The 23,075-nt window shown below is 65.9% G+C and overlaps 3 protein-coding genes across 9 annotated transcripts in view; 1 reads left to right on the top strand and 2 right to left on the bottom strand.

Annotated features, from left to right (window-relative positions):
- Positions 1–18,416, bottom strand: part of DNHD1 (dynein heavy chain domain 1) — a 35,158-nt gene extending 16,742 nt beyond the window's left edge. For 2 of the 7 annotated variants that reach the window (XM_059723613.1, XM_059723619.1), the window contains exons 1-17: positions 18,280–18,413; positions 18,054–18,185; positions 17,726–17,929; positions 17,531–17,641; positions 16,469–17,285; positions 15,822–16,289; positions 15,258–15,501; positions 14,741–15,144; positions 8,365–8,641; positions 8,080–8,207; positions 7,663–7,861; positions 7,389–7,480; positions 7,106–7,304; positions 6,815–6,940; positions 6,613–6,710; positions 3,571–6,538; positions 3,299–3,452 (exon numbers count right to left, since the gene is read on the bottom strand). In XM_059723613.1, the coding sequence (XP_059579596.1) occupies positions 3,299–3,452; positions 3,571–6,538; positions 6,613–6,710; positions 6,815–6,940; positions 7,106–7,304; positions 7,389–7,480; positions 7,663–7,861; positions 8,080–8,207; positions 8,365–8,641; positions 14,741–15,144; positions 15,258–15,501; positions 15,822–16,289; positions 16,469–17,285; positions 17,531–17,641; positions 17,726–17,929; positions 18,054–18,185; positions 18,280–18,320 (6,662 nt within the window). In that variant the 5' untranslated portion in view covers positions 18,321–18,413. Of the gene's footprint in view, positions 1–3,298; positions 3,453–3,570; positions 6,539–6,612; positions 6,711–6,814; positions 6,941–7,105; positions 7,305–7,388; positions 7,481–7,662; positions 7,862–8,079; positions 8,208–8,364; positions 8,642–14,740; positions 15,145–15,257; positions 15,502–15,821; positions 16,290–16,468; positions 17,286–17,530; positions 17,642–17,725; positions 17,930–18,053; positions 18,186–18,279 lie in introns of all 7 variants that reach the window. The other 5 variants (XM_059723630.1, XM_059723638.1, XM_059723625.1 and 2 more) reach the window with 5 other exon arrangements.
- A 10-nt stretch (positions 18,417–18,426) lies between these two features.
- Positions 18,427–19,025, bottom strand: TIMM10B (translocase of inner mitochondrial membrane 10B). Its single transcript, XM_014597998.3, has 3 exons — positions 18,886–19,025; positions 18,707–18,802; positions 18,427–18,625 (listed from the first exon to the last, which is right to left on the bottom strand). Exons 1-3 carry the CDS (start codon positions 18,919–18,921, stop codon positions 18,446–18,448), a joined length of 312 nt encoding a protein of 103 aa, XP_014453484.1. The 5' UTR covers positions 18,922–19,025; the 3' UTR covers positions 18,427–18,445.
- A 46-nt stretch (positions 19,026–19,071) lies between these two features.
- Positions 19,072–22,978, top strand: ARFIP2 (ADP ribosylation factor interacting protein 2). The gene is made up of 8 exons (XM_059723720.1): positions 19,072–19,161; positions 19,321–19,426; positions 19,511–19,619; positions 19,916–20,031; positions 20,111–20,332; positions 20,455–20,612; positions 20,790–20,964; positions 21,827–22,978. The coding sequence occupies exons 2-8, from the start codon at positions 19,328–19,330 to the stop codon at positions 21,980–21,982; spliced, it is 1,035 nt and encodes a 344-aa protein (XP_059579703.1). The 5' UTR covers positions 19,072–19,161; positions 19,321–19,327; the 3' UTR covers positions 21,983–22,978.
- The last annotated feature ends 97 nt before the right edge of the window (positions 22,979–23,075 follow it).

The following is a 23,075-nucleotide window of genomic DNA, read 5'->3' as shown; positions in this document are numbered from 1 at the left end:
GTGGTCCCAGTACTCTTCGTCTTCTTCTTCGCCATTGAGGAGGACTGTCTTCCATGACTGTAGGAGTATCACAAGCACATGCAGGGAGAGCACTCAAAAGGCCAAGGCATGGCGTGAGATGCAGCCGGCCAGGGGCGTAAAAGGCAATAAAATGGGATTCTACAAGCGTGTGCAGAGGAAGACCGAGGGGACCACAGGTCCCTTCCAAAATGCGGACGGCAGCTAGACACAGGCGATGCAGGAGGCGGAAGTACTCAATGCCCTCTTGACTCAATGCCCTCACAAATAGGGGCAGCTAGCAGCAGAGCCAAAGAAGGAGACAAACAGCCCAGAGGAGCGGCAGGACGGGTCAGGGGTTACTTGGAGAAGCCGGCTGCTTTCAAGTCAGCAGGGCGGATGGGATGCACCGTCGGGTACTGAAGGAGCATGTCGAGGACATTTCAGAACCGCTGGCTGCCTTCTCTGAAAACTTGTGGAGCTCAAGCGAGGACCTGGATGACTGGAAAAGGGCCAACACGGTGCCCATCTTCAAGAAAGGGAAGGAGGAGGGTGTCGGGGACTACAGCCCAGAGAGCCTGACCTCGATACCCGGTCACAGAGCAGGTCCTAAGGAGCTTATTGTGAAGCACCCGGAGGAGAAGGAGGTGATCGGGAACAGCCGGCGGGGATTCACCAGGACAAGTCTCCCGATTGCCCTCTATGACCGGGTGACAGGCTCTGCGGATGGAGCGGGGACCAATGGGTGTGACAGCCCTTGACTTTCGCAAGGATTTTGACACAGTCTCCCATGCCGTTCCCCCTGACAAACTGAGGAAGCACAGGCCAGACGCCAGTGCTGTGAGGTGGGTACGTAGCTGGTTGGATGTCCACGCTCAGGGAGCGGTCCTCAACGGGTCAGCATCCAGTTGGGAGACGGTGTCCGGGGGCCTGTGCTGGTCCAGCACATCTTCGTGAGCGGGATGAAGGGTAAAGTGCAACAAGAGTTTCTACAAGTATGTCAGCCACAAGCGGCAGGTCAGGGGAAGCGTGGGAGGCAACGTGGTGGCACGAGGAGGAAAAGGCTGAAGTGCTCAGTGCCGTTTTCACCTTGGTCTCCACAGGCAAGGGCAGCTCCCAGACGACTGCACCGGGCAGCCCAGTTTGGGGAGGAGGTGAGCCGCCCTCAGTGGTGAGAAAACAGGTTAGGGATGACTTAAGAGAAGCTGGATGTGTACAAGTCCATGGGGCCGGACAGGATGCACCCGAGGGCGCTGAGGGAGTTGGCTGGTGTGATTGAAGAGCCGCTGGCCATCATCTATGAAAAATCATGGTGATCAGGGTATGCCCTGAATGACTGGAAAAGGGCAAACATCGTGCCCATATTTAAGAACGGGAAAAACAGGAGGATCCAGGGAACTCCAGACCAGCCAGCCTCGCCTCAGTCCCTGGAAAAATCCTGGAGCAGATCCTCAAAGAATCCACTTGTAAGCACTGGGAGGAGAAGAAGGTGATTAGGGACAGTCAGCATGGATGCACCGGGGCAAGTCATGCCTGATTAACCTGATTGCCTTCTATGACGAGGTGACTGGCTCTGTGGATGCGGGGAGGCCAGTGGAAGTGGTGTACCTTGAGCTTAGCACGGCGTTTGGTACAGTCTCCCACAGCATTCTTGCAGGCAAGCTGAGGAAGTACGGGCTGGATGAATGGACATTAAGGTGGATAGAAAACTTGCTGGATCGTTGGGCTCAACAGGTAATAATCAATAGCTCAATGTCTAGCTGGCAGCCAGCATCAAGTGGAGTGCCCCAGGGGTCGGTCCTGGGACTGGTTTTGTTCAATGTCTTCATTAACGATCTGGAAGATGGCATACAGCGCACCCTCAGCAAGTTTGCAGATGACACCAAGCTGAGGGGAGCAGTAGATATGCTGGGGGTAGGGCTAGGATTCACAGAGACCTAGACAAATGGGAGGATTGGGCCAAAAGAAATCTCATGAGGTTCAACAAGGACAAGTGCAAAGTCCTGCGCTTAGGACGAAGCAATCCCATGCACCAGTGCAGGCTGGGCAGCAGCTCTGCAGAAAAGGACCTGGGGTGACAGGGGACAAGAAGCTGAACAGGAGCCAGCAGTGTGCCCTTGGTGCCAAGAAGGCTACCGGCATCCTGGGCTGCATTGGCAGGAGCATTGCCAGCAGATGGAGGGCAGTGATTCTTCCCTCTATTCAGCACTGGGGAGGCCACATCTGGAGTCTGGTGTTCAGGTTCGGGCCCCCCACTACAGAAAGGATGTGGACATGTTGGAGAGTACAGCAGAGGGCAATGAAAACAGCTGGGGGACAGGACAGGTGAGGAGAGGCTGAGGGAACCGGGCTTATTTAGTCTGGAGAAGAGAGGGGGTTTAATTGCAGCCTTCACCTCCCTGCAGGGGGGCTGCAAAGAGGATGGAGCTGGGCTGCTCTCAGTGGGGGCAGATGGCAGGACAAGGAGCAATGGGCTCCAGTTGCAGCAAGGGAAGTTGAGGTTAGATATTAGGAAAAACTTTCTCCTGAGGAAGGTAGTAAAGCACTGGAACAGGCTCCCCAGAGAGACGGTGGAGTCTCCAACCTTGGAGGTTTTGAAGCCCCGGGTAGACAAAGCCCTGGCTGGGGTGATGTAGTTGGGGCTGGTCCTGCTTTGAGCAGGGGGTTGCACTAGATGTGACCTCCAACTCTTCATTTTCTAGGATTCTGGTGCAAAGGGGATCGAGTGCTTGCTGAGCAGATGTGCACATGACCAAGTTGGGTGGAGTTGTGGACACTCCAGAGGGACTCGGGCAGAGCCCAGTGCAGGGCAACAAACACGATCAAGGGCCTCGGAGGTAGGACTGGCTGGAAAAAACTGGGGTGACTGAGTCTGGAGGAGAGAAGAGACCAAGGGGAGATTCAACAAGTCTTCAAATACCTATAGGGCAATGACAGAGGGGCTGGAGAAGGGCTTTTCTCTGCGGCCACGGGGGACAGGGTTGCGTCCCCACCCTGAGGGAGGTCTGGATTGGAACAGGTACCTAGAGGAGCCAGGGCATCTCCATCCTGGACAGCTGCGTGGCTGGGATGGTTCAGCCAGGGCCGGTCCTTCCTCCAGCAGGGACTGGACTAAATGTGACCCCACGAGGTCCCTCCCAGCCCCACGCTCCTGTGATGCTGGCTCCCAGACCCCCCTGCTTTAACCCCCCAGGCCCTACCCCCATCCCCATGCTGGAACGGGACCCGGGCTTCCACCCCGCTTCCCAGGGCAGGGCAGGCTGGCAGAGGGGCGTCCCGTACACATCGAACTGGCCAGTACCTGGGGTGCAGGTGGCCGCCGAAGCCCCAGATGTAGGCAAACACGAAGATGCTGAGGAGCAGCTGGTGGCGTTGGGTGGCTACAAGCTGGTCCAGGTGCTGGCTCAAGGAGGAGGAGGAGGATGGTGCCAGTGTGGGGGAGCTGTCCTTGCGGCCTGTAAAGCAAGGAGCTGGTTGCAGGAGCGTCTGGCCGTGCCCTTCCCCGTGGACCTCCGCACCCCCCGGGGGGACCCCGCCAGCCCCGACCCCTGGGAGCAGGGGCCCCAGCCTCACCTGTCACCTCGTCCATGCTGGGTGCCTGGCCCGTGGACTGCTCAGGCGGCAGGTGCCGGTCCAGCTGGGCTTGCAGGATGCGGGCGAAAGCGGCAGTCTCGGGGACGCCCCAGGCGGTGGGGCGGCAGGGCTGGGCATGGCTCTGCAGCACAGAGCTGCAGTGCTGCTGCAGGAAGGCGAGCGTGGGCGGGAAGAGCCCCTCGGCCAGGCCGCGCAGCAAAGCCAGGTCCTCCGGGTCCAGGCCGCGCGCCGGGGAGCAGGAGGCCAGGGCCGCGGCCAGCAGGGCCTGCCACAGCCCCACGCCCCCCACGTGCAGCAGGGTGCAGCGTGTGGACATGGCCGGCGACAGGCTGGAAGCGTCGGGCAGCTCCAGCAGCAGCTTCACGCCCTCGGGGGCCTGGATCCGCCGGCCGCTTGGCAGCACGAGGGCGGGCTCCGGCCCCAGCAGCGTTGCAATGGGCTCCAGCCACTCGGGGCTGGCGGCCCCGTCCAGCACCAACCACTGCTGGGAGCTGGGGGCCGGCCCCGAGGCCACCGCTCTCTGCATCAGGCGGGAGAAGATGCCGTCGGTCCAGACGCTGCCGTCCATGCTGCCCAGGAACTCGGGGGCGCTGAGGGCATTGGGGCAGAGGCACGTGGCACTGACAGGCAGCAGGGCCACGTCCTCCCTGCCGCGCGGCCGGCTGTCCCCCGACGGCGCCTCCAGGGCTTCGCTGGTGGCCAGCCGGCTCAGCGCCTTGGCCAGGGTACGCCAGGCCGTGGTCTTGCCGCTGCCCACGGGTCCCACCAGCAGCACGCTCGCTGAGCCCTGCAGGGCCTGGTGGAGCTGGGCCACGGCGCCGGCCAGGTCCAGGTCGGCGTGCAGCCCGTCCACCTGCAGCTCAGCCAGCACCGCGCGCATCACCGGGCTCGGCGCCTGGCACTCGGGCAGCGTGGAGCCGGCGATTGGGAACACGCTGCGCAGCAGCTCCCGCAGCTGTGCCAGCCGGGGGCCCTCCGGGCCGGCCAGCAGCGGCGAGAGGCACAGCGCCCGCACCAGCGCCGGCTCCTCGGACAGCCCGGCCAGGGCGGACAGCTGAGCGCAGCTGGTGCTGGGCGGCACGGGCGGGTGCAGGATGCCGGTGGCCGTCTCCACCACGCCCTTGAGCAGGGCCAGGCGGCCGGGGCCAGGGCCCGGGCCCAGCTCCCCCTCCAGCCGGAAGAAGGTGGCAAGCTTGTGGGCCAAGCGCGAGGCTTCGCGGAAGCCAGCGGCCAGCAGGGCCAGCTCGGCCACGGCCTGCGTGTCAGGGGGCAGCAGGGCCACGGGGCGCAGCGCCAGGCGCATGGTTGTGGGCACTTGCCGCAGCGTGGCCAGGCATCCGAAGGTCTCGCGCACCCGCAGCAGGCGGTCACCGAAGAGGATGTGGCCCAGGATGCAAGGCTGGAAGGGTTGCGCTTCGTCTACACCCAGCTCGGGCAGGGCCGGCGCCTCCGGCGCGTCCCCGGGACTGGTGCCCTTCTCCTCCTCCGCCTCTTCCTCCAGGTCCTCATCCTCCTCAACCGAGCACGGCCCCTCGCGCAGCGCCAGGCACAGGGCCTGCAGGTCGGCGGTCAGCTGGCCGAAGCCCGCCAGCACGCCAGGCGCCAGCTGGTCCAGCTCCTCCAGCAGCAGCCAGGCGCCCGCCTGCACGGCCCCGCTCACGAAGCGACGCAGGCAGTCCAGCCCCAGCTGGCGGGAGCAGGGCAGCGTGACGAGCTGGCGGCCCAGGGCCCGGGCCAGGCCCCGCACGGTCTCGGTGCGCCCCGTGGCCCTGCGGCCCAGCACGGCCGCGCAGCGAAACTCATCCAGGGCCAGCAGCAGCCCCAGGAAGCTGCGCTCCAGCTGCGGGCCCCCCACGGGTCGGGCTGCGGGCCCCACGTACTCGTAGTCGTAGTGCAGGCGCTGGTCCAGGACCTCGGCCCAGCAGCCTGGTGCTTCGCCTGCCCAGGCTGGCCCCGGGGCCTGCGCCGGCGGTAGGGCCACACGGTACTTGAGCAGCTGTGCCCACTCGAACGCGGCAGGCGAAGCGGCCCGGCGCTCCAGCAGCCGTGCCAGCACGTCGCGGTGGTGCGTGGCGGCCGTGAGCAGTGCCCCCAGCACAGCGCAGAGCTGGGCGCCCCCGGACCGCCGGGCCTGGCTGGCGCGGGCAGAGCGGGCGTAGTGCGCCAGCGCCTCCAGCTTCAGCCGCAGCTTCAGCTCGAGGCTGGGGCGGGCGCGGGGGCCGGGGCCCAGCAGGCGGTCCTCCACGTCGGCGCGCCACGCGGCCTCCTCGGCCAGCAGCACGCACTGCGCGGGGAAGGAGCCCGCCAGCCGCCCCCAGTGCTCGGCCAGCAGGTGCAGCGGAAGCTGCGTGGGGCCCGGGAGCTGCTCGAAGGGCACGTCCAGCTGTGCGCGCAGCGCCAGGCGCTGAACCACGCACCCCTGCAGCAGCTGGAACAGCGCCGCCTTCATGCCGCGCTCCAGCGCCTGCAGCCACTGCGCCGGCTTCTGGCCCTGCAGGGGCAGCGGGGGCCGCAGCAGCACCGTCTCTCCACAGGCGCCCACCAAGCCGGCGGCCTCGGGCGGGGGCGCGGGTGCAGGCGGGGGCGCGGCGCGGGCGGGCGGGCGGAAGAGCAGGCCGTGCAGGCCGGGGAAGCAGCGCCGAGCCCAGGCGGTGGCGGCGGGCGGCTCGGCAGGCGAGGCCAGCATGGCCACCACCTCAGCGCTGCTCAGGAAGAAGAGGCGCGGGCAGCCCATGCGCGTGGCCTCCAGCACGTAGTCCAGCGCCTGCACCACGGCCTGCAGGTCCCGGGCGCCCGCGCTCAGCGCCACCTGCAACGCCGGCCCCGCCAGCTGGCTCAGGCGCCGGCTGCCCAGCGGGGGCACCACGCACGACAGTGCCAGCGGGTCCTCGCACGTGGCCTGCATCAGCTCCCGGAACCAGGCGTCCTGGCGCTTGAACAGGCCCTCCTGGGGCGGGACGGGGGCGTCAGCGCCGCGGGGGCTGCGGGGGCCGCGGAGGGGCAGGCATGGGCAGCGCTCACCGTCTCGCTGCTGGGCAAGCTGATGTCCATCTCGTACAGCACGATGTTGAGGAAGACCCACTTCTGCTGGAAGCTGACCCAGGCGTCCAGCACTGCCGCTGCGGGAGGGGAGGGTGGGGGTGTCACCGGGGACCCAGATCCACGATGGAGCCTCGGGGGGTCACAGCCGTACGTCTGCCCACCCCAGCCCCGCGGCTCTCACCGAAGGTCTGCAGGGTGGTGGCCAAGGTCTCGGCCTCGTCACGGACGTCAGTGGCGTGAGGCGAGAGGACGATGCTCTGCAGCCTGAGCAGGCTCTTCTCTGCCAGGGCTCTGAGCTCCGTCGTGTCTGGGCCCGGGCAGGGACGAGGTGAGGCCGGCAGCCCCCGGCGCCGACCTCGGCCAGCCCGCCCCTGGCAGGCAGGAAAGCCCCTCTGCCCCCAGGCCAAGGACAAGAGTCCTGCCCCAGCCAGCTCTTGCCATCTCCCTCCCGCCCCCGGTTGGCCCTGCTCACCAGACAGCACGAAGGTGCCACTATCCTTGGGGACGTGCTCCACGCGGGCGGGCTCCCGGGGGCGGTGGGCATGCTCGGGCGCCTGGTAGGGCACGTGCAGGATGAAGTTGACCACGCGCAGCTGCTTCTCGGCCCAGGTCTTCTGCAGCCGGCGCAGCGTGTCCGTCGTGTGCCAGCGCCCCTGCTCATTCGACCACACCTATGGCACGCCGGGACGGGTGCGGCGGTGAGCTGCCGCCCGCCTGCACCGGGACCCCCGGGCCCGGCACCCCCTCCGGCTGACCTTGAAGATGGTGTCACGGTGCTCCAGCAGTGGGTAGGAGAGCAGCTGTCCCAGCGTGAGCTGCGCGATGGCCGGGCACTTCACGCCCATCGCTGTGGGGAGCGCCGGGGTCAGCGGTGGAGGCCGCTTGCAACAGCCCGATGCAGACGAGCCCCGGGGCAACCTGGCTGCCTCGCCTGCCCATCGCGGCCAGAATGAGCCCAGCTGCCAAGTGACCCCGGTCCCGGGCTCCTCCCTGCACAGCAGCGTGGCCGCGGCGGTCCGGGGGACTCACCCGCGAAGATCTCCCTCCAGCAGGCAGCCGTCAGGAGGGGGCTGCCCAGCGCCTGCAGCAGGGGCAGCACCTGCTGGAAGGCGCCAATGGCCCGCGTGCACGCCTGCAGCACGGGGTGCGCGTCTGGCAGGCGCTCCTCCAGGCGGGACGCCTCCCTCTGCCACTCCGCCGCGCGCTCCAGTGCCAGGCCCGCGCTGAACTGCGGGGACATATCATAGATATGGGGGGTCGGAAGGGACCTCCAGCAGATCATCGAGCCCGACCCCCTGCCCTGGGTGGGTCAGATGACCCCAGCCAGGTGTTTGTCCAGTCTTCTCTTACAGACCTCCAAGGTAGGGTGTCTTGGGGGGCTGGCCTGGGGCTAGAGGCACCCCGGGACGGGACCCCTGCCATAGATGGGGACAGGGGGCAAGGCACCTTGGCGAAGGCGAGGCAGCGCCACTCGACGAGCTGCTCGGTGACGGTGCGGAACAGTCTCCAGAGGCGCTCGTGGGCCTCGATCAGGTCCTGGCCCGTGGCCACGAAAGCCTGGTCCATGCAGTCCCCTGCGGGGGCAGGCAGGCACTCATTTGGGAGCCCTGCCCTGTGCCGGGGCAGCCCCTGGTAGCCTGGGGGTGGCTGTAGCCGGGATGCACAGCCCAGGGTCTGCGGGGTGGTGCAAGGCTGGGGGCCCCGGACCCGGCGGGGCAGGGACGGCCGTGCCTGTGAGGGTCTTCTGGGAGTGGCAGAGCTCATCCAGGCGGGCGGCCGTGGCCTGGAAGCGCAGGAGCAGGGCGCGCAGGTCCTGCTCGGCGGCATGGGCGTTCGACGCGGGGTCCTGGAACCGGCCCGTGGTGGCCGCGGCCAGCAGGTCGTGCAGCTCCTGCCGCGCCCGCTGCAGCGACTCCTCCAGCTCGTCCACGATGCTGAGGCGCCGCAAGGTGATGAAGTCCGAGGCCTCCTGCTGCTGGAAGACGAAGGCCTCCCACGTGTCCAGGAGCTGCAGGTACAGGGCAGGGGCGCAGGCGGCGGGGTCAGTGTGAGGGGGTCTCCAGGGACGGGCACAGCCGTGTGCATGCGCGGGCACCTCCCCGAGGGTCGAGGCCACGTCGCTAGGGGGAAGCTGGTGCGTGGCCAAGCTAGTGAGGAGGGCTTTAAACTGGGCTCCATGGGGGACCATAATCAAAACCCTCCGGCAACAGACTGCAGAGGTGAAAGGATGCCAAGAGGCAACTCGACTCTGGGAAAGGGCCAGAGAGCTACAGGACTGCAACAAGTGGTGCAAAAGGCAAGTGAGGAGGTCAACATGCAAAATATGTCTGATGCATGTACACAAATGCAAGAAGTGGGGGAATAAACAAGATGAGCTGGAGGCTGCAGCTTGGGAAGAGACCTATGATCACCGAGACGTGGTGGGGCAGCTCTAAGGCCTACGATGTGAGCGTCGAGGAAGGACTGGGGTGCGAGAAGAGGTGGGGGTGTTGCCTTGTATGTCAAACACACTTTTTCCCGGCTTCAGGAGGAAGAAGATGGTAAAGCAGAATGGGTGAAGGTGAAAGACAATATTATGGCAGGGATTTATTATAGGACGCCTGATCAGGAAGAGGAGGTGAACGAGGCGCTCTTCAAGCAGGTGACGAATCTGTCCGAAAGCTACGGGACGGTACTGATGAGGAGAGACTCCAATTTTCTGGGCATCTGCTGGAAGGACCGTGCAGCCAGACATAAGACATCACGCCTTGTGTGGGCAACTTCCTATTCCAGAAGGCAGAGCTAAGCGATCTTTTACCTGATTCCTGTCCTGACCGACGGCAGGGAACTGGCAGGGGACGTGAAGGTGATGAGTAACGGGGAGGAAGCGATCGCGATACGCTACAATTCCAGATCGGGAGACAGGGAAAGCTTGAGGTCAGCAAGATTAGGACGCTGGGCTTCAAAAAAGGCAGATTTCATCGGCCTCAAAGAGCGAATAGGTATGGTGTCACGGGAGGATAGTTTGAAGGGTAAAGGCACCCGGAGGATGCAGTTTCTAAGGGGCACGGTATTGGAAGCCCACCAGAAAACTGTCCCCGACACGATGGAGGCTGAAGAAGGATGGCGGGAGACCGATGTGGCTGCACCAGGAGCTTCTAGGATGCCTTGGCTGCAAAAGGAAAGCACGCAGGCAGTGGAAGAAGGGGCAGGTCACCAAGACGCGTGCCAGGAAATAGCCAGAACCTGCAGAGACAAAACCAGGGCGGCAAAGATAGAGACCGGGCTGCACCGGCGAGGGAGATCAAGGACAACAAGCAGAGGCTGTCTAAGGAAGCCGGCCAGAAAAGGACCAAGGCAGCTGCGGGTCCTGCGTTAACGAGCCCGGGGACTCCTAGCACAAGATGCCAGGAAAGCAGATCTACTCAACAGCTACTTTGCCTCAGCCCTCACAAAAAAAAAAAAAATTAAACAGAAACCTACTAACGATTATCTGGATAGCCAAGGGGACAAGCTGAGGGAGGGGCTAAAAACCGAGACAGAGAGCTTTTGAAGAGGATGAATGAATCCAGTCACCAGGGCCGGATGAGCTTCATCCCAGGGCCCTGCAGGAACGGGCAGAGACCTCGGAGCCCTTGGCAGTGATCTTCATGAGGTGGTGGGAGACGGGCCAGGCACCAGAGGACCGGGGAAGGGCCAGTGTAGTGCCCCCCTTTAAAAAAAGGCAAGAAGGACCCGGGGACGACAGGCTGGGTAGCCTCGCTGCAGTACCTGGGAAGTTATCGGAGCATGCCCGAACCAAAGCCATTTGCCACGTGCACGCTTCTGCAGGAGGAAAGGCTGATCACAAGCAGCCAGCACAGACTTACTGTACTCAAGTCACGTCAAACACACTCGACCTCCTTCTCTGACAAAGCAGCTACTTGGGTGGAGGAAGGGAAGTCTGTGGCTATCGTGTATCTGCACTTCAGCAAGGCGCTTGACAAGGTCCCACGCAACCCGCGGCCTTTTGGGAAGAGACGGCATCCACCTCACGTCAAAGGGGAAGAAGCTTTGCTCGGCCAGAATGACGGACCTCCTGGACAGGGCTTTGAACTGAGATCACCAGCGCAAGCCCGAGAAATGGGTACCTCGCAACCAGCATCTCAGGGTGCAACAGGAAGCTCCTCCGACACCAGCCGACGGACACGTTATGCCACCGCTCACCAGACGGCTAGGGCCTCCGGCGGCAGGCTTCATTGCCTGTGCAATAACGCCAGAAGCGTGGGAAACCAGCCGGAGGAACTAGCCCTCAGACTAACCAACAAGCAATACGGTCTTATAAGGATCTCGGAGACCTGGTGGGACTCCACCTATGGCTGGACCACGGGCACCCTGTACAGGAGGGATCGTATTGGGAAGAAGGGTGTTGCTGTCTGGGTACAGGAACATTACGCTTCCCTGGAGGCAGACACCAGATGCCAAGAAGGGCAACGTGAGACCCTCTGGGTCAAGATACAGGGAGAGCACGGGGAAGGGGACTCGATTGTAGGAGTTTACTACAGGCCTCCGAACCACGAGGAGCGGCTCGACCAGGCATCCTCTGGCGAACTGGCAGAGGTTGCACGCTCGCAAAGCACGGTCATCGTGGGTGACTTCAACTACCCAGACATCTCGTGGGATGAGCGCTCAGCTAGATCCGATCGCTCGCAAAGCTTCCTCGCTCTTGTCGAGCCTGCGGGCCGACTGGGGCAAGGTGCTCCTAGACTTGGTTCTGGCCAAAGGGGACGATCTAGCGAGCAACCCGCGGATTGAAGGGAAACTGGGCGACAGCCACCAAGAGATGATCGCTTTCTCCGTCCACCGCAAGCCAGGGAAATCAGCCAGTAGGGTAGAAATCCCTGATTTTAGGAAAGCTGATTTCCACAAACTCGGGAGCTTGGTTGGCGAGGCCCTGCGGGACCACGGTCGGGTGAGGAAGGGAATACAAGAAGTGTGGTTGTTCCTCAAGGAAGCAATCCTAAAAGCTCAAAGAAAGTCTATTCCCTCTCACAAGAAAGGCAGCAGAAGAGCTGGGGGACCCCCTGGGCTCAACAGGGAAGTCATGGGCCTCCTGAAATTGAAGTGAGAAGCCTACAAGGAAGGGGTCGAAGTCAGGAACAACTACCGAAGAGGAGTACTCAGCAGCTGCCCACATCTGTAGGGAGCAGATCAGGACAGCGAAAGCACTAACCGAACGTAAATTGGCAACTGGAATCAAGGACAACAAAAAGTCCTTCTTTAGATACGTAGGAAGTCGCAAAAGGAACAAGGGAAGCCTAGGGCCCCTGTTAAATGAAATGGGACAGCTGTTAACCGAAACCCAGGACAAAACCAAACTCCTGAATGAATACTTCCCGCTGGTATGTCACCAGTCCAAGGGCATTAGCCTACTTGACAGGAGACAGGATGACCACGATGGGGGTGACCATCCTCCCATAGTTGACATAGACCTTTTGGGGGAGCGCCTACAAAGGCTAAATATCTATATGGCTAAATATCAGTTGGCTAAATAGCCTACAAAGGCTAAATATTGGTTGAACCAGACGAACTACACCTGAGAGCGTCAAAAGCTGGCCAATGTCATCATGCGCTTGATGGCAAAGTTATTTGAAGACTTGTGGCGCTCAGGAGATGTCCTAGAAGACAGGAAAAAAGCCAATGCAGTGCCTACCTCTAAGAAAGGGAGAAGGGAGGACCCAGGAAACTACAGGCCAATCAGTTTGACCTCAATCCCAGGTAAAATCCTGGAGAAAATCATGAAAGAAACCATCGCACACAGGTTAACTGAAGGCAGCATTATGAAGGATAGCCAACATGGCTTTGTTCTGGGCTGGTCGTGCCAGACCAACCTCATTTCCTTCTCTGATCGGGTTACTCGCCACCTGGATAGAGGAAATGAGGTTGACGTCATATACTCAGACTTCAAAAAGGCCTTCGACCTGGTCTCCCACGATGGTCAAATTGGGAAAATCTGATGTCACCCTCCCGCTTTACTCGGCCTTGGTGAGGCCGCAGCTGGAGATCTGCGTCCAGTTCAGGGCACCGCGCTTCGGGAAGGACGTGGAGAAGCCGAGAGAGCCCCGAGGAGGCCGCGCGCATGGTTAGAGGCCTGGAGACCAAGATGCACGAGGAGAGGCTGAGGGACTTGGGGCTGTTCAGCCTGGAGAAGAGGAGACTCGGAGGATTTGGTTGCAGCCGATACCCGGGGAGTATAAGAAATAACGGGCACAAGCTGATTGAAGATCGCTTCGGGCTAGACATGAGCAAAAAATGTCTTTACAAGCCGGGGGCTGCCGAGGGTTTGGAACGGGCTCCCCCCGAAGTGGTGCAGTCACCTGGCGATCTTCAAAAAGCGTCTTGATGCCCACCTTGCTGGGGTCACCTGGTCCCCGCAGTCTCTCCTGCCCGGGTGCAGGCGGGCTGGACCCGATGATCTCTAAGGTCCCTCCCAGCCCCCAGCAATGAAACAACGACCTTCTAAACAAGCTGGAGAAACGGGGGCTGGACGTGGATCCACGTCAGAACGGCAGGAGGCTTCGCGTGGAGCCTCGCAGGGCTCCGTCCTGGGCCCAGCGCTGTTCAATAGGTTTGCTAATGACTTAGACGCCGGCGTAAGAGCTTCTTGAACAAGTTTGTAGATGACGTTAAACTAGGAAGGACTGCGAACACACTGGAGGATGCGAGCGCACGTCAGGAGCCCGACAGACTGGAAAGCTGGGCTGGGGCTGCAGGACGAAGTTCAGCGCAGGACAAATGCAAGGGTGCTGCAGCTCGGGGGGAAGAATCAAAAAGACAAATAACAAACGGAGGGATCCCAGTTGGACAGCAGCTCTACAGAAAAGGACACAGGTGTCCAGTAGAGCAGAGACTCAACAGGAGTCTGCAGCGGGATGCAGCCGCACGAAAGGCCAGTGCAGTCTGGGCTGCAGCAATAGAGGCACCAGGTGCAAGACACGGGAAGTGATGATGCCTCTGCTCAGCACTGGTTAAGCGTCGTCTGGATACTGGGTGCAGTTCTGGGCTCCGCGTTTTAAAAAGCCGAGAGGAGTGAGAGGGTCCAGAGGCAGCAACAATGATCGAGGGCTTGGAAAGCCAGGCCTGCGAGGAGAGGCTGAAGGAGCTGGGCATTGGTCCAACCTCCTGCTTTGAGCAGGGGGTTGGACTAGATGTGACCTCCCCAGGTCCCTTCCAGCCTGAATTTTCTACAAGTCTATGATCCTATTGTCAGCTGGGGGAAAGGGTGCTGAGGCGGGGACACGGCAGCCGCCTGCAAAGACCTGACGGGCTGCCAGAGGAAGAGGGGAAGCGCCTGTTTGCTCTTGCTGCAGAGAGGAGGACGCAGAGCCATGGCTGACGGCTGCAGCAAAGTCGGATAGCAGGAAACACGTCTTCCCTAGCAGAGCAGGGAGGCCGTGGAAGAGATGCAGGGAAGGGGTGGGCTCTCCATCACTGGAGGGGGCTCAAGGGGAGGCTGGACGGGCACTGGCTGGGGACGATCCGAGTGCAGCGACACCAGTGCGCTGCTGTGCAGGTTTCCTGGGCTGTACCGGTTGCCCCCCACCCCCTTTCTGCTCCAGGTGCCAGGGGGTTTTAAGCCTCCCCCAGAGGTGCTGGGGACAGGGACTGGGCTTCTGCTGGCACCGACCCAGCAGGGTCCCGGCCCGAGGGTCTTGCCCCTGCGCTCAGGCTCAGATCGACGCTGCACTAGGAGCAGGAAGGGATTTCCCCCGTTCAGACTGGGGAAGTTACACTTTCCTTTGTAGCGGGGGCGCTGGGGTCTCTCCAGCATCTATGAATGTGTTCAACGCACCGGCAGGACGCCCTGCCTGCCTGTGGGCAGGGGTGGGCGATGCCTGGGGCTGTGCTGGGGTGCCTGCGTTGTGTTGCTCAGATCGGACACGGGGCTTGTCTGTGCTGATTTGCACAGGGCTGACCCTGCCTCAGCAGGGGCCGGACTGGATGTGAGCCCTGGACGTCCCTCGTCTATGAGCAGCGTTGCAGGAAGCTGCAGGGGCCGAGGCCAGGCCCGTGCCCCTCCACGCTCTCCCGCCGGCAGTGCCGTGGCCCCTGCACGGGGGCTTCCTGCCGCGGTGCTCCGCACGCTCACCGCGTTCTCCTGGTTCTCCTCGTCCGGGGCGAGCGGGCGGAAGCAGTGCCGGATCACGTCGTTGAGGCTGCGCACGTACTCCACGCGCTCCTGCAGCTCGCCCATCTGGCCCTGGTACTGCTGCAGCTGCGGGGGCATCTGCTCGTCAGCGACGGGGGCTGATGCCTCTCTATTGGCCAGATGGGTGTCTGAGCTGCCCCCACCCCTGCCCCTTGGGGCATCCCGATGCCCCGGCTGGGGCCGCACCTTGTGGGAGCACTTGGCGACGGTGAGGATGTCGGAGCCAACGCTGCGGTAGAGCTTCAGCACGGTGCTCAGCTCGGTGATGAGGACCTTGCTGCGCAGCGATGCCTCGTGCAGCGCCAGCGCCTGGAGCTCGTTGGTGATGGAGGCCAGCAGGGGTGCTGGGGCGGGGGTGGCGCGGGGTCAGGGCTGGAGCATGGCCCTGCTGCCCTCCCCACCCCCACAGCATCCACGTGCCCCACCAAGGCCTCACAGGTCCCCCCCAGCCACGCACCGGTCTCCTGTTGCAGGCTGCTGCAGTCCACCAGGAAGAGGCGGTTGCGGGTGACGACGGCGGGCGGCAGGTCCTGCAGGCGCCGGGCCCAGGCGCGGAGCTGGGCCACGTGCTCGGCGTAGGTGCTGGGCGGCTGGCCCCGCATAACCTCCAGTGCTGTGGGGCTCCAGCCCTGCACGAAGGTGTGCACCTCGGCCACCCAGGCGTGCTCCCGGCACAGCTCCCGCGTCTCGTCCAGCGCCGCCTGTGACCGCAGCCACGGCTCAGCGCGTGGGGCAGGGCCGGTGCTGCCCCAGCTCCCACGCAGGGCACTCTGCCCGGGGTGTCGGGGCTTGGCCAGTGCTACCCCCTCGAAGGGCCTGCCTGGTCCCGATGGGAGGGCCAGGCCCCTGGGGCAGCTCGGGAGCAGCCTGGCGTGGGATGGGTGCCTGGGCTGTGGCTGCCCTGCAAGGGGGCAATGCAGCCCCAAGGGAAGGGGAGCAGCGAGAGTGGCCGCAGCCCAGGGACCATGAGTGCAGGGGGTGGGGGTGCGACCAGGTCCTGGCGATGCAGCCCCACACTCACCGCCAGCTGGGCCTGCTGGGTGGCGCGGGCCCCCTGGATGCGGCTATTGGTGCGCAGGTCCTGCTCCAGCTGTTCCCACGCCGGCTCCGGGTAGTGTCCGTGCACCCGGCGCCCCGTCACCTCCAGGCCCGCGAGGGGCTGCCTCAGGGCTTGCTCTTGTGTGCCCAGCACCTCATCCCACAGACTGGGCAGCAGCTGCACGGGGGTCCCCATGCTGCCCTTCCCCGCCTCCCAGAGGGCTGTGCATGGGGGGCAGTGTGAGCCCCCCGTAGCAGGGACCGGGGTGGCCCCTCTGCTGCAGCTGGGGGCAGGGACAGGACCGGGGCAGGGGAGGACCCCGCTCAGCCCTGGGGCTGCAGCAGGGTGAGGACATGCACCGGTCAGCGGGTCCAGGCCTGGTGCCATCCCGGCCTCCGAGGCACTCGACTCGGGCAGTGACCCCGGCTGCTCCTTTCTGGTCTGGCACACCTGTGGGGAAGCGTGGGCCACAGCGGGTCTCCAGGGCCTCACTGCAGCCCCCGCGGGCTCCTGCCATCCACACGGCTGCCGCAGGCCTGGGGCTGGGCCAGACACGACAGAGCAGCCCAGGGCCAAACGGACAGGCCCTGCAACCAGGGCAAGGCTAGAGCCGGGTGGAGGGCACTGACCTCCAGCACCGACTCCAGCACAGCATCCAGCGCACCCAGTAGGCTGTCCTCCAGCGCCTGGCGCGAGGGGAAGGGCGCCAGCTGGTTGTCGGCATCGAAGACCAGCTGCACCCGCAGCACGGCTTCGCGCCTGGCGCCGTCGGCCTGCGAGGGCAGGGGGGCGGTCAGGGCAGGGACGGCCCCAGAAGCCCAGCCACGGGGACCCAGGCCGGCACCCCCGCCCCGCACCTGCATGACGTGGCTGACGAAAGCGGCGACCTGGTCTTGCACCACGGAGACCAGGCTCTGGGCCACGAGCAGGTTGACAAGCCGGGCCAGGCTGCCCAGTTGCCCCAGCCAGCGCTCGGCCTCCCGGTGCCACCGCTGCATCCCCTCGCTTTGCAGGCGCTGCTGGTGCGCGGACCCCCCAGCCTGGGGGCGCCCGCACACCTGCGTCCCCCTCTGCAGCCCCCGCGCCATCCTGTACGTGTCATTGCGCACCTGCCAAGGTGGCCCCATGTTTGAGGGGCGGGCACTCGCTCCCCCAATGCCCCCCGCTTGCCTGCCCCACTGGACAAGGGGCGGTGCTGCAGGGGGTGCTGCACCCATGGAAGGGGCGTGCCGCGCCATGCCACGCCAAACCGGGCTGCTCGGGTGAGCGGCCGGCCAGGCTGGGCTCACCAGCTCCAGGATGGTGGTGTAGAGGGTAAGGAAGCGGGCCAGCAGGCCACGTGCGTGGCTCTTCTCCTGGACCAGGGCCCGCTGCAGCTCCGGGAAGCTGAAGCTGCGGGTATTGTCCTGGGGCAGCCAATGCACGGACCGCAGCTCCTGCAGCAGCCTGCACGGGTGGGTGGGTGAGCAGATAAGGCTTCAAGTGGGGGGACCCACCCCGCCTGCCATGGGGGACACCCAGCCCCCTGCCAAACCCCAGCCCCCGCATCATCCCCTCCCGCTCAGGCGAGGCCCTGCAGCAAGACCGTGCTCCCCCCAGCTGCCCCGGGCAGGGGGGCAGACCCCGGCCCCACGCGGCCTGCACGGCAGAAGGGCGCTTTGCAGACGGATCCGGAGCCCCGGCGCGCGCACCTGGAGATATGGAGCAGGGCAGCGCCGAAGTGGGGCACGGCCTGGAGCAGGCGGGCGCCCAGGACCGCCTGGCGCTGCTGCATCCGCAGGCACCGGGTGCCGCGCTGCCAGCTGCCGGATGAAGAGACGAGAGCATGGGGCAAGGCCCGGCTTGCACCCCGCCATGCCGTGCCCTGCCCCGGCCCCGACACTCACCGGGCAAAGGCGGCGCGCAGCAGGCAGCGGCGGAAGACGGGGATGCCGCGCAGCAAGCCCCAGAGCACGGCCTCCCGGTGCCACGCGCCCAGCGCCAGCGCCTCGGCCCCCTGCCCCGGCTGCACGTGCAGCACGCCGAAGGGCGAGAAGACGTAGTGCTGCGGGGCCGCCCTCGCCTTGGGCACCGCGGCCAGGCTGTACGGCCTGCGGGCGACAGCACGGCTAGGAGGGGGCGCCCCGGCGAGGGCGGCGTCGTGCCCGTCACCCCGGGGAGCCGTTGGGGGGGGGGTGCAGCCCCCGGGAGCCGTGACCCAGCCCCGCCCGTTACCGGTAGTGGCGGCCAGCGGCGACGTTGAGGTAGGCGACCTCCGTCCTGCCCAGGGGCTTGTCCCGCACCATCGCCTCGGCGGTCTGCACGCCCGTGCGGGGCGGCGCGGCGCGGGGGGAGCCCGGCCGGGGCCTGCAGGGCAGCGCGGCTGTGAGCGCGGGCGCCCCGCGCAGGAGCTGGACACAGGGACCCCCAGGACCCTCCGGGGCGGGGGTGGGGGGCTCACCGCGACGGCCCCGGGCTGCCCGCCCCGTCGGGCGGCTCCATGCGGGCGGATGCGGGGCCGTTAGCGGCGGCGCGGGAGGGGGCGGGGCCAGCGCGAGCCCCGCCCCGTCGAGGCCCCGCCCACACGCCCGCAGCCGACTCGGGGGAGTGGGGGGAAGGGGGACGGTTTATTGCGGCGCCCGCTGCAACACGTTGGTGTCGGTCCCGGTCCCGGTGTCGATCCCGGCGGCGGCCTCGAGGTCGGCGGCGCGGCGCTGCACGAGGGCGGGCATGAGCCGCACGTAGGCGCGCATCAGGCTGTGGTTGGCGCGCACCAGCTTGACCGCGCAGCGCTCCACGCACGAGTCCTGCGGGCAGGAGAGGGGGCGGGGTCAGCGCGAGGGGGCGGGGCCAGCGGGGCGGGGGCGGGGCCGTGCGCCCGCACTCACCTCGGGGTGGGTGAGCGGCCGGCAGTCCATGTCGGCCACGCAGCGCGCGAAGCACAGCTCGGTCATGCGGTTGTAGAGCAGCAGGAAATCCCGCAGCTGCAACGGAGCAAGGGTCGGACCAACGGCTCCCGCCTCCCTTACCCGCCCCATCCTGTCCCCCCTCCACCCCCGGCACTGACACTGCGGAGCTGCTGCTGCTCCGCCGACGGCTCCATGCCCGCGCGCCGCCACTTCCGCCCTCGCTCTGACGCCAACTCCGCCCCTACTTCCGCCCTTCGTCCGCGTCAGGGGGGGACTCCCTTCCGCCCGCGCGCTGGCTTCAGTATGTCGTCACTTCTGTCCGCCTCCCGGCGCCCCCTGCCCGGGCTCTGACGTCTATTCCGCTGTGCGGGGGGGGGCGCCGGAGCCGAGCGGGGATCGGGGCCTCCCGGGGGCACCCGGCGGCGCCGGAGCAGGTGCGGAGCGGCAGCGGGAGCGGGAGCGGGCCCGGGTGGGGGTGGGGACAGGTGCGCAGGGGGCGGGGCCGGCGGGGCGTGGGGGCGGGGCCGGGGACGTGGCCGCGGGCGCGGGGCCAGGATTGGGGCCGGCCGGACGCACCCCCCCGCCCCCCCCAGCCCCAGGATGACGGACGCGCTGCTGGGCAAGGCGGCCACCATGGAGATCCCGATCCACGGCAACGGCGACGCGGGCGGCCTGGCCGAGGACGACGGGCTCGAGCAGGTGCGGGGGGAGGGGAGGGGAGGAGTGGGCCGGGAGGGGCACTGCCGCGGTGGCGCTCACCGCACCCCCCCCCCCCCCCCCCAGGACCTGCAGCAGGTGATGGTGTCGGGGCCCAACCTCAACGAGACCAGCATCGTGTCCGGCGGCTACGGCGGCACGGCCGAGGGCATCATCCCCACGGGCGCCGGCAAAGGTGGGGGCCCGCGGGCGCCGGGGGGTGGGGGTCGAGCTGCCCCGGGGACCCCCGTCAGCCACGCTCTCGCGTCCCCCTCTTCACCCCGCGCTCGCCCCCCCGGCCTGGCCCCCCCTTCCAGGCCGTCCCGCACGGCCTCGCTGGCCCCCGCCACCCTCCGTGTCGCCCAGCGACTCCATCGCCAGCCAGGCCGGCGCGTCCGCAGGTACCGGCCCCCTCCGCCCCCCGCCCCGGACCTCGCCACCCCCCCCGCCCCGGTCCTGCCCCCGCTCACCCCCCCGCCCGCCGCCTTGCAGGCGCCGGCCTGCACCCGCCTCACCCGGGCCCCGCCGCCGCGGGCGAGGAGGTCGTCAGGGGCATCGCCGTGGAGAAGTTCGACATCGTTAAGAAGTGGGGCATCAACACGTACAAGGTGGGTCCCCCCCCTGGGGTGGCCGCGGGGCGGGGGGGGGGCGCCTGTGCGGCAGTGCTGACGCCCCCCGCACCCGCAGTGCACGAAGCAGCTGATCTCGGAGCGGTTCGGGCGCGGGTCGCGCACCGTGGACCTGGAGCTGGAGACGCAGATCGAGCTGCTGCGGGAGACCAAGCGCAAGTACGAGTGCGTGCTGCAGCTGGCGCGCGCCCTCACCAGCCACTTCTACAGCCTGGTGCAGACCCAGCACGCCCTGGGCGACGCCTTCTCCGACCTCAGCCAGAAGTCTCCCGAGCTCCAGGTACGTGGTGGAGCCCGGGGTCCGCGGTCTCCGGGCCCCGCTCCCGTTCCCGCAGCACGGGTGATGGCTGGTGCATGGTGGCGGCTGGGCGGCGTCGGCCTGACCCTGCGCTGTGCCCGCAGGAGGAGTTCGGGTACAACGCGGAGACGCAGAAGCTGCTGTGCAAGAACGGGGAGACGCTGCTCGGCGCCGTCAACTTCTTTGTCTCCAGCATCAACACCCTGGTCAACAAGACCATGGAGGACACGCTCATGACCGTCAAGCAGTACGAGACTGCCAGGTGTGGGAGCCAGGTTTTGGGCTTGGAGAGAGATGGAGGCCAAGGGAGGGGTGTGGGGTGCAGATGTCAGGTGAGGGGCGCAGGGGTAGGAGGGCTGGGATGCTAGGGCATGGAGGGTGCTGGGGCTTGGGCAGGTGGGGACGCTCTCTCTGACCCCGGTCTCGCCCCTATCGGCAGACTGGAGTATGACGCGTACCGCACGGACCTGGAGGAGCTGAGCCTGGGCCCGCGGGACGCCAGCACGCTCTGCCGCCTGGATGTCGCCCAGAGCCAATTCCAGAGCCACAAGGACAAGTACGAGAAGCTGCGTGCGGACGTGGCCATCAAGCTCAAGTTCCTGGAGGAGAACAAGGTCTGGCAGGGGGTGGGAGGGTCTGTTCACAGCCCCCGGAGCTGGGCTAGGGGCAGCGCTGGGGGGTGGCCACGGGACACGGCAATAGCTGGGCGTTGGGTGTGGCGGAGCCTGGATGCCGTGTGCAAGGGTAGGTGGGACGGCAGGAGAGACCTCCCTGGCATCAGCGAGGTGTGGGACGCGCCTAGGGTGGGGATGGTCTTCGGTGGGGGGGGTCCCAGCACAGACTGCACAGGCGCTGGGAAGGGGGCATTGAGCTGCAGCGACGCCTGGAGCGTGCGGTGAAAAGAGGCAGCGGGACGCCCCAGAGCAGCCCCCACCCTGAGCGCCCTTGGACCTCCCAAGGACCCTGTGCCCAGAGCAGGGGCAGGAGGAGGCAGAGCTGCACCCGGCCGGATCGTGGCAGGAGACGCACCCGTGGGGGGACACAGCTGGGCGCTCGGGCTGTGCAGTGTGGGGTGGTGCGGGTCCTACTGGCTGGCCCCAGGGTGTAGAGCGGAGGCAGCGGGTGTTTCCCAACCTCCGGGCTTTGCTGCTGCCCCGTGGGGTTGGGTGGGAATTGTTTCCACCTCTTGCTCCTGGGGTCAGGGGTTTTCTCCCCTTCCTCAGCAGCAATGGGTGCTGATGCAGCCCAGGCTACGGATGGGGACTGGACTGTGTCGATGCTTCTGCCAGGACCAGCCCTGCAGGGCCTTGCCACGCTGCACTGGGGGCAGGCAGGGGTTTCTCCCGGTCAGCTCAGGAATAGCCCAGAGGTGGCCGGGCAGCGCTGATCTGCCCAGATCAGGGGCCAGGCCCTCGACCCTGCGCTAGGCGGCTGTGGGGGGGCTGTGGGGCTGACCCCTGCCCCCCTCGCCCCCAGATCAAGGTGATGCACAAGCAGCTGCTGCTTTTCCACAACGCCATCTCCGCCTACTTCGCTGGCAACCAGCAGCAGCTGGCGCAGAGCCTCAAGCAGTTCAACATCAAGCTCAAGACCCCGGGAGCGGAGAAGCCCTCGTGGCTGGAGGAGCAGTGAGCACCCGCCTGCCGGCCGGGCCGCCATGGACCTGAACTCTGACCTCTGGCCCCAGGCCAGGCAGGCTGGGCGTGGTGGTGAACATGGGGGACGTGGCCAGGTCTGACTTGCCCCTGCCTGGGCCCCAGCTCCGGGGTGAGCAAGGGCCTGGGCCCCTCGGGGCAGCTGCCCTGGCCAGCACTGCTCCCCTGCCAGACGTGGGATCCTGCCTCGCCCCCTCCTGCCAGCCCCACGGCAGTCCCTGCCCCTCCCTGCTGGGCATGGAGCCCCGCTGACCTTCCCCACCGGTGCCCGACCTGTGCAGAAACCCTGCCCTGTCCCGCTGGGGCGAGGGCTGCTGACACTGCCCTGGACACCTGGGTTCCCTCGCAGGTTGGGCTGGGGCTGGGGTCCTGGCCTCCTGGGTTTTGCCCTTGGCTTTGGCTCCGGTGCCAGAGGGGTGAGGGGTAGTTCTTGCACTCCATTCCTAAACGCTGCCCCCCACCTCTGGGACACACACTACACTCCTGCTCCCCTGCTCCCAGCTGCGCCAAGCTAGACCCCGGGGTGGGGGGGGGACAGGGGCCTGAACACTAATCATGGGGGCTGGAGTTCCCCCCCACCAGCAGATCCAAACCGAGGTTGTTGGGCCTGATCCCACGAGGCCTCAGGCTGGCGACAAGCTATTTGGGGGGGGCAGACCCACCCCAAGGACCAAACAGCGGCTGCGCCTGGGCCTGGAGCGTGTGCATGTATGCGCCTGTGCGTGCATGTGGCCGGCATCCCGGGGGGAGGGTTCGGATGGGTCCCCTGTACCCAAATTGCCTCACCTCCGCACGGTGGCACCTCCAGCTGAGGCAGGCGCAGCCCCCTAACACGGGCACTTTCTCCTGTGACACTAGGAAAGAAACGGTTCATTTTCGTTGCTAAATTAATGCCTCCACCTGACCCCCTTATGTCGGTCTGACCGCCCCCGGCCCCCTGTAACTTCCAGAATAAACAGTACGGTACAACGTCGCTCTGCGCCTGCTCGTGCCTGGGGCTGGGAGGACGAGGTGACAGAGGGGGCTGGCTGGGGAGCGGCCCCAAACACCTGCATCCAGATGCATGGGGG

This window comes from Alligator mississippiensis, chromosome 1 (assembly GCF_030867095.1).
Source record: "Alligator mississippiensis isolate rAllMis1 chromosome 1, rAllMis1, whole genome shotgun sequence".
Taxonomy (NCBI): domain Eukaryota; kingdom Metazoa; phylum Chordata; order Crocodylia; family Alligatoridae; genus Alligator; species Alligator mississippiensis.
The sequence above is the reverse complement of the archived record's forward strand: the minus strand, read 5'-3'. Positions and strand labels throughout refer to the sequence as shown.

Excerpts from the sequence above, each read along its gene's own strand:
- TIMM10B (XM_014597998.3), bottom strand. The coding sequence starts at position 18,921 with ATGGAGCCGTCGGCGGAGCAGCAGCAGCTCCGCAGT. Across the intron at positions 18,803-18,885 it reads AGCAGCAGCAGCTCCGCAGT|CTGCGGGATTTCCTGCTGCT; the intron begins GTCAGTGCCGGG and ends GCTCCGTTGCAG. Across the intron at positions 18,626-18,706 it reads GGCCGCTCACCCACCCCGAG|GACTCGTGCGTGGAGCGCTG; the intron begins GTGAGTGCGGGC and ends TCCTGCCCGCAG.
- ARFIP2 (XM_059723720.1), top strand. The coding sequence starts at position 19,328 with ATGACGGACGCGCTGCTGGGCAAGGCGGCCACCATGGAGATCCCGATC. Across the intron at positions 19,620-19,915 it reads CCCCACGGGCGCCGGCAAAG|GCGCCGGCCTGCACCCGCCT; the intron begins GTGGGGGCCCGC and ends GCCGCCTTGCAG. Across the intron at positions 20,333-20,454 it reads AGAAGTCTCCCGAGCTCCAG|GAGGAGTTCGGGTACAACGC; the intron begins GTACGTGGTGGA and ends CTGTGCCCGCAG.